The sequence below is a fragment of the Physcomitrium patens genome, chromosome 3 (genome assembly GCF_059467195.1).
Source record: "Physcomitrium patens ecotype Gransden chromosome 3, ASM5946719v1, whole genome shotgun sequence".
Lineage (NCBI taxonomy): Eukaryota > Viridiplantae > Streptophyta > Bryopsida > Funariales > Funariaceae > Physcomitrium > Physcomitrium patens.
In genome coordinates, this window is record NC_143412.1 from 15,958,025 (window position 1) to 15,965,139 (window position 7,115).

Here is a 7,115-nt window from a genome sequence, read left to right on the forward strand (position 1 = left end):
TTTAAAATTTGAGAATTGATTTTGTTTTATTGATCCACATCTAAAAATACAAATCAACATGAGACCATGTATTCCAAATTTAAATTATTATTATTATTTTACTGTGTAATTTTTTCGAATTCTGAATAGTACAAGACCGTACTATTTAAAGTTTCAGATTAGCACCAAACAGGGATTCGGATTGCCACGTAGTATCCAATGATGAAGTGACAACGGACAATCCACTGTCACGTCGTGACTGGGATGGAAGAGAGGCGCTTTGGAAAAATGACTGACGTGGAAAGGACACGGAAGCGGAAGATAGATCCCACCCACTCCCCATCCATGTCAGAATCCACGTCGGATTTCCACGTCAGGATTCACATTGTCCGCATCAGAGCTTCCGTGGCATCTCCGTCTCCTTCACGCTCTCTGCGGAGCCTTGCGTCGTTTTTCTCCTCCTCCTCCGAGTTGAGTGCCCGGTCATCTCTTGTCATCATTTCATTTCATTTCATGTCTCCACTCCTTCTTTTGATCCGCCATTGTAAAGCACCACAGCTCCTCCCGCTCCCACCATTCTCCTCCTGGACTCCGCTCACCATCCCAATTCTCGCTGGATGCCGATTGTGAGTCTTCCCTTTCAGAACCCTGACTTCGAGCTCCGTCATACCATCCCAATTCTCGCTGGATGCCGATTGTGAGTCTTCCCTTTCAGAACCCTGACTTCGAGCTCCGTCATACCTGTAGCTCATTGTAGAGTTTTATCGATTTCTCGTCACCTGATGCTTTGCATATTCCCTCGTTTTTATTTTTTTATTTTTATTTATTTATTTTATTCGGGCATGAAATCGATCTCACCATCTGTATGCTTCATTTTTTAGATTTTGGTAATTGTCCTTACCAATCGACTCTCGTTTCTTGTGTCATCGCATTTGCATTGAGGTACTCGTTCCGTGCGTCGATCTTTGTGCTGATGACTCACTGCTCTGTTGGAGTCTAGATTTTGTGTGTGCTACCTTTTGATTCGATCGATATGTTGTATTTGTTTTGATGGCCTCAATTCTCCTCAATTATTGTTTCGCAATTGTTGGGTAGTTCGTAATTTTCGTAGAGCGATGTGCTTTCGATTAGGTCTTGTGGCTAGAGCGAGTAGCTTTGTACTGTACTTACTACCGCGATTAGTTTTCCTATGTGTTTCATAGTCTAACATGTATTCACATGATCTTCGGGTTTGCTACTGCAGATCAAGCATCAGTCGTATCTGAAATTGTCATCGTCACATTCTTCCCTCAGCATCATTTCAGGTTTGTCCAAGAGGCAAGCGAACCACAATTCTTTTTAGGTTTCTTGTCTGTTTCGTCCCAACCACAAGGCTAGATTACACGTAGCCATAACTTTGAGGTTCATAATTCATCAGTCAGAATGCTCTTATTCCTTCTCTACGAAGTTTTCTTGTAATTCTTTACTCGCTGATTTTAAATTTGAGCTCTCCGTTGAAGGGAAATGAACGGTGCTGGAAGTACTATCAATCACGTCATTTCAATACACAAACATAGTAACAATAGATTGGTGACTATTGAACAGAGGCTATTTATGATTACAACCACTGGGAGCATGAGTAGCAACTAGTTTGCTTATATTTCTCCACTATCGTCGTCGAGGATATCATCCCGCCTGCCTTACTCACAATTTTGGTCTCAGAGAGCCTCTCTCTTGTGGACGTTCTTTGCCCTAAGACATCTTCATTGTAGAATGTGATTGGCAAGGCTTCCATGGCCCAAATTCTTCAGAGAAAAAGTAATCAATGGTCGTGCTATCTTCGAGAAGAATGGATAACATCCGTGTACGCATTGATCGCACCAGGGCTTAACGAAGGAAGCTCATCACTAGGAATTCCCTCTCTTTTACATAGGAATTTCGTCCGTGGAGGTCGAAATCTTGTTCCGGGCGCTGAGGCTTCAAGGTCCGGCTCCAATGGAGGAAACATCGCTGGAGACCTTGATTCTAAGATTACAACTGCCACAAGAGGCTATCAATATCATGCTTTTAGGAAATATTCCTCTCTGTACTGCAAGCTTGGGACGTTTTCAAGGGTGGGTGACTTATCGTCGAACCATTTCCTCGCGGACTTGGCTTCTGCACCAACTGTTCATGGAGTTGATATTAAGAAATCGTTTTACAATGTCTTCAATTCAAGACGGAGGAATTTTATGAGCATGGACCACGAGTTGAATGTTTTAAAAGATGATGTTAAAACGGGGAGTGAGATCTTCGTTAAGAACAAGAAGGCGATGGAAGAGCTTCTGCTTGACCTTCAGCAAAAAGTTGAAAAAGTAAGACTTCAGATATAATCTTACCAAAAGATGATTGAACTGTTTGGGCTGAAATGCTATTGAAATGGGTCTCATTGGCATTGGCTAGATCAACTCATTAATAGCTTAAGCTTATGCAACCAAGTGGAACTACATTTGCACTAAAACTATAGGAACAATTATGGTCAAGTCGAACTTTACATGAAGCACATGTATCTTTCTCTAATAGACTTGTATCATGGGTACTAATGAATGACATTCGATCGTTGGGATTGCATTTCTCAGGTACGGCTTGGGGGTGGAGTTAAAGCTGTTGAACGCCACAAGAGTCGTAAGAAATACTTGCCGCGTGAGCGTATCGACTACCTTCTTGATCCTGGATCTCCGTTCTTAGAACTTTCGCAGGTACTTTCGTCACTTTTACAGATGCCCATCTTATTGTTGTTGGTGTTGTTGTATTAATATCTCAAAATTATTAAACAGGTTAAGTCTCTACTGTTATATCTATAAACTAGTCAGTGAGATTCATGTCGTTCCAAATTTTCTTATGTTGGGCAGTGGGGATCAGTTCTTCAAGGCGTTTAATAGTCCCACTTGTACCTTACTGTAAAAACCTCTGGCTCCTTGTGGTTTCATCTCTGTGATCTTTCCAAGGGCAAAGGACTGAATAGTATGTGCACTGTGGTTATGGAAGTAGCTTGCAGGACATGAATTGTACACCGACGATCTACCATCAGGTGGGATCGTGACAGGAATTGGATCTGTTCATGGCCGTCTCTGCATGTTTGTTGCGAACGATCCTACTGTTAAAGGGGGTACCTATTACCCAATCACTGTGAAAAAGCACTTACGAGCTCAGGAAATAGCATCCCAGTGTAACTTGCCATGCATATACCTTGTTGACAGTGGCGGGGCTAATCTTCCAAGGCAAGCAGAGGTTTTTCCAGACCGCGATCACTTCGGCCGCATTTTTTACAATCAAGCACGCATGTCAGAAGAAGGGATTCCGCAGATAGCACTAGTTTTAGGATCCTGTACCGCTGGGGGTGCGTATGTGCCAGCTATGGCTGATGAAAGCGTCATCGTCAAAGGAAATGGCACAATCTTTCTTGCTGGTCCACCCCTAGTCAAGGTGACTGAAATATCCTAAAGTTTTCTTTTCATTTGCTTCGCGGGCAATTCTTCAGGATGGCTACCTTTCGGGATTTAATTTGGACTCTGGGTAGAGATCAGTATCTAGATTGAAACAACATTTTCCGAATTGGATGGGTTGGTGTTTATTAAATCAGATTTTAATGCACACAACTTGAATATTCTTCTCTATTGTAATTACTGTTAAGATCTAGTTAATATTAACTGAAAATTAGGATAATCGGCTTATATTATATGTTATCTGAGGTGCAGGCAGCAACTGGAGAGGAGGTTAGCGCCGAGGATCTAGGAGGTGCGGCACTGCATTGTAAAATATCCGGTGTTTCGGACCACTTCGCTACTGGTAAATTCTTCTTCTAGACTAAAATTTGCAATGGTGAGAATTTTTTTGGATTTTCTTTGTCTGATCACTAGATTCTCAGAGTGTCATTAGATTTCTTTCAGTTGAAATTTTTGTGATTTTGTGATGAATACTTTGTTTGTGCATGGCAGATGAACTTCATGCACTTGCAATTGGTCGCAAAATAGTGAAAAATATTCACTTTGCGGGGATTACCAACAGATCCTCCCCTAGCAACGTTATGAGTGAGGAATCCAGAGATCCGCTGTACAGCCCAGATGAACTTCATGGTATTGTCCCGGCGGACGCCCGAATATCCTATGATATAAGATCTGTAATAGCTCGCATCGTTGATGGAAGTGAGTTTGACGAGTTCAAGAAACTCTATGGCTCTGTAAGTGCTTCTGCTCAAAATCATATACGAATGAGAGACTGATGCTATTTTTTGCTCTTTCCCGTATTTCGATGACCTTATGCCGAGATGCGCTTTCAGAACATGTTTTACATGCACTCAGCTAATTGACAGGCATGGTTTCGTGATGGTAAGTTTAGAACATACCACTTATACTTTTTGATGTGCGTCGGAGACAGACTCTTGTTACTGGATTCGCAAGAATCATGGGACAACCAGTGGGAATTGTGGGGAACAATGGCATACTTTTCACGGAATCGGCTTTGAAAGGGGCGCATTTTATTCAGCTCTGTGCTCAACGCCATATTCCTTTGATTTTTCTCCAGAATATCACAGGTTTCATGGTTAGTTTCTCCACCGTCTAAAGCAAGTATGTACAACTTGTTTATTTATTTTGAGGATATAACGATGTGTTTGATAAAACACTAAGGGCGCTTTGTTTACCCATGTTACATTCATGTATAAGACTTACACACGTTGAATTTTGCGCTGCGTTCAGTTAGGTTTTCTTATGACGTTAGTGTGGTATGCCTGCAATGTACTACACTATTTACATACCTACAAACCATTGAATACACTCTCAAGCTTAATTTTTACTTCTAAGCACTTAGTTTATTCCCTGAGTTGGAGGATAAGACCAACAGATTTTATTTTAATTTACATTGATTACATTACTTCGTCTGTACTCAATCTTGTTACTCGATGGTGTTGCTTTTGACTCCTTAAGCACGGTGCATGAGTAGGTGGGGTCCAGATCAGAGGCAAGTGGGATTGCAAAAGCAGGTGCTAAGATGGTTATGGCTGTTGCATGTGCCAAGGTGGGTATTCCTCTATCGGAGATCTATCATCTACATTGCATTTTTGCATCTAACTCTTGATTCCGATCTATCAAGACGTGATTGTCGTAGTCCTTTCTTTTATACTAGAGTCGCTTCGTAAGACATCCCTTGCAAAGAACTTGGAGGACAGATGTCAGTTCATCAAGTTCATCGACTCTACGCTTACACTTGCATGTGTCTGGCTTGTTTAAACAATGATTGGAACTTCAGGTGCCAAAAATTACTATCGTGGTGGGAGGAAGCCATGGAGCTGGCAATTATGGAATGTGTGGGAGGGCATACAGTCCCAACTTTCTCTTCATGTGGCCCAATGCTCGAATTTCTGTTATGGGCGGGGCTCAGGTAACAATGTTTGAATCCCGGTTGACGAATAGTGTCTATAAATGTGACATGTTATCGAGCAAGTCCAACCATGTACACCAGTTTCCCAAAATGTGAAAACAATTTTTCGTTTTACAAAATCAACCGTCCCTCAGATGATAATATATTGCGGATACAAGACCACGCTACGCCTGTGATACGATTCGATTGTACTATTACGACGTTGAAAGTCCTAAATTGAAGAACGCCTATGTGATGAACAGGCTGCAGGTGTTCTAGCACAAGTTGAGAGAGACAAGAGAAGGCGCGACAAAACTGAAGTAAGTTCTCGTGTCTACAATCATTTATCGTTATTAAAAGTGTCAAGAATATGTCTTTAGAGCGAATTATGGCCGTCACATCGAATTGATGTTATGTGCACATGATTACTCACATGATTGGACTTCCTAACGATTTATAAACTTTTGTCTGACCTACTCCCATATGATCTTGTTCTTCTGCGCAATGACATTTAAAGTGGAGTGAAGAGGAGGAGGAAAAGTTCAAGGAGAAGGTGATGCAAGGGTATGATCGAGAAGGACACCCCTATTATGCGAGTGCACGGCTCTGGGACGATGGCATTATTGATCCAGCAGACACTCGACGGGTTCTGGCGCTCTGCCTCTCTGCCTCTCTGCAAACGTCTCCAAAGGAGACGAAGTATGGAGTCTTCCGGATGTGATTGTTGAATGTAAAGTGCCAGGAGTCGTCTCTCATTTCAACCCATTGCTTAAAAAATGTATAATATAGTGATTCGTTTGTAATGAAAAATCGTATAGTTAACTAACTTCGTGCCTCACCTATCATAACGTGATCCTAAGTTAATTTGCATCCAGTCATGAATATTGAGTCGGCCTTCGTTTGAAGATTGTTGTGTGTATACTCAAATGCAGGACTCATTTGTACCGTCTTACAGTCTGATGGGAGTTTTACTTGTAACCTAGAATACCCAATCCCTTTTATATATCAATGGTATTTTATATATCGATGGTATAAGCAAGTTTATTCAACAACTCTCTACCTGGTTACAAGTGAAAGTCACGAGGGAACTTCGAAGTGATTGCAAGTCTATTTGAAGTTTTTATACCAAACGCCTTCAGACGAATTAGTGGGTCATCTAAGCAGTGACCCAATGGTAAGGGTATTAATTTAGGAAATCTCGGAAAAGGGGCTCACAAAAGGCGGAGTGGGGGAGCTTTATACAAGCTTTAAGATAGTTCATTAGTCCAGTGACTAAACATAGAGGGTGTTCTATTTCCATGAGTCCAGTGACTAGGTCTAACATCCAGTGACATCTACATTGATCAGAAACAGGATAGGCTAGGGGTTGGTTAAAATGATGTTAACATGTGGATATGCATGAATTATCTATAGGTGGCAATTGTTGATTGGTTGGAGTAGAATAACAATATAATTAGGTGACACACTTCCTGATTTTGTAAAAGTTAGATTTTTAATTTTGTAATCCACCATTGATTGGAATTAGATTGTCCTTCATGTTGGAAATTGATCAAAGAGAATCTTCAGCTAAAACATTTATATGAATTCCATTTTTGGGCCAAATTGTGTGAAAATACTTCAAATCCTCTTCATTTCTATTTTCCTATTTGGGATTTTTTTTTTTTTTTTTTTCTTCATTTTTACACTTATTAGATATATATTGAAGTACTTAAATTATGGGAATTGGGTTGTCTACAAGCATTTAGTAGAGCCAAGTATGG

The 7,115-nt window shown here is 40.9% G+C and overlaps 1 protein-coding gene across 6 annotated transcripts; it reads left to right on the forward strand.

The window, feature by feature from the left end:
- Nucleotides 1-419: 419 nt before the first annotated feature.
- On the forward strand, nucleotides 420-6,876 carry LOC112280007 (methylcrotonoyl-CoA carboxylase beta chain, mitochondrial). Of its 6 annotated transcripts, XM_024514894.3 has the most exons (13): nucleotides 440-676; nucleotides 1,223-1,283; nucleotides 1,564-2,312; nucleotides 2,577-2,696; nucleotides 2,989-3,423; nucleotides 3,696-3,786; nucleotides 3,936-4,177; nucleotides 4,375-4,539; nucleotides 4,939-5,013; nucleotides 5,245-5,376; nucleotides 5,619-5,675; nucleotides 5,873-6,085; nucleotides 6,288-6,876. In XM_024514894.3, exons 3-12 carry the CDS (start codon nucleotides 1,752-1,754, stop codon nucleotides 6,074-6,076), a joined length of 2,082 nt encoding a protein of 693 aa, XP_024370662.1. In that variant the 5' UTR covers nucleotides 440-676; nucleotides 1,223-1,283; nucleotides 1,564-1,751; the 3' UTR covers nucleotides 6,077-6,085; nucleotides 6,288-6,876. The 6 variants fall into 6 exon arrangements, with proteins under 6 accessions (XP_024370665.1, XP_024370662.1, XP_090105082.1 ...); XM_024514897.3 differs by lacking the exon at nucleotides 6,288-6,876 and having other exon boundaries at nucleotides 420-676; nucleotides 1,843-2,312; nucleotides 5,873-6,181; XM_090248956.1 differs by lacking the exon at nucleotides 6,288-6,876 and having other exon boundaries at nucleotides 442-605; nucleotides 5,873-6,181.
- Nucleotides 6,877-7,115: the final 239 nt, after the last annotated feature.

Bases quoted from the DNA above. Each gene is read 5' to 3' on its own strand.
- LOC112280007 (XM_024514894.3), top strand. From the start codon at position 1,752: ATGGCCCAAATTCTTCAGAGAAAAAGTAATCAATGGTCGTGCTATCTT. The intron at 3,787-3,935 runs GTAAATTCTTCT...TGTGCATGGCAG, and splicing joins TTCGGACCACTTCGCTACTG to ATGAACTTCATGCACTTGCA. The intron at 5,014-5,244 runs GTGGGTATTCCT...TTGGAACTTCAG, and splicing joins TGGCTGTTGCATGTGCCAAG to GTGCCAAAAATTACTATCGT.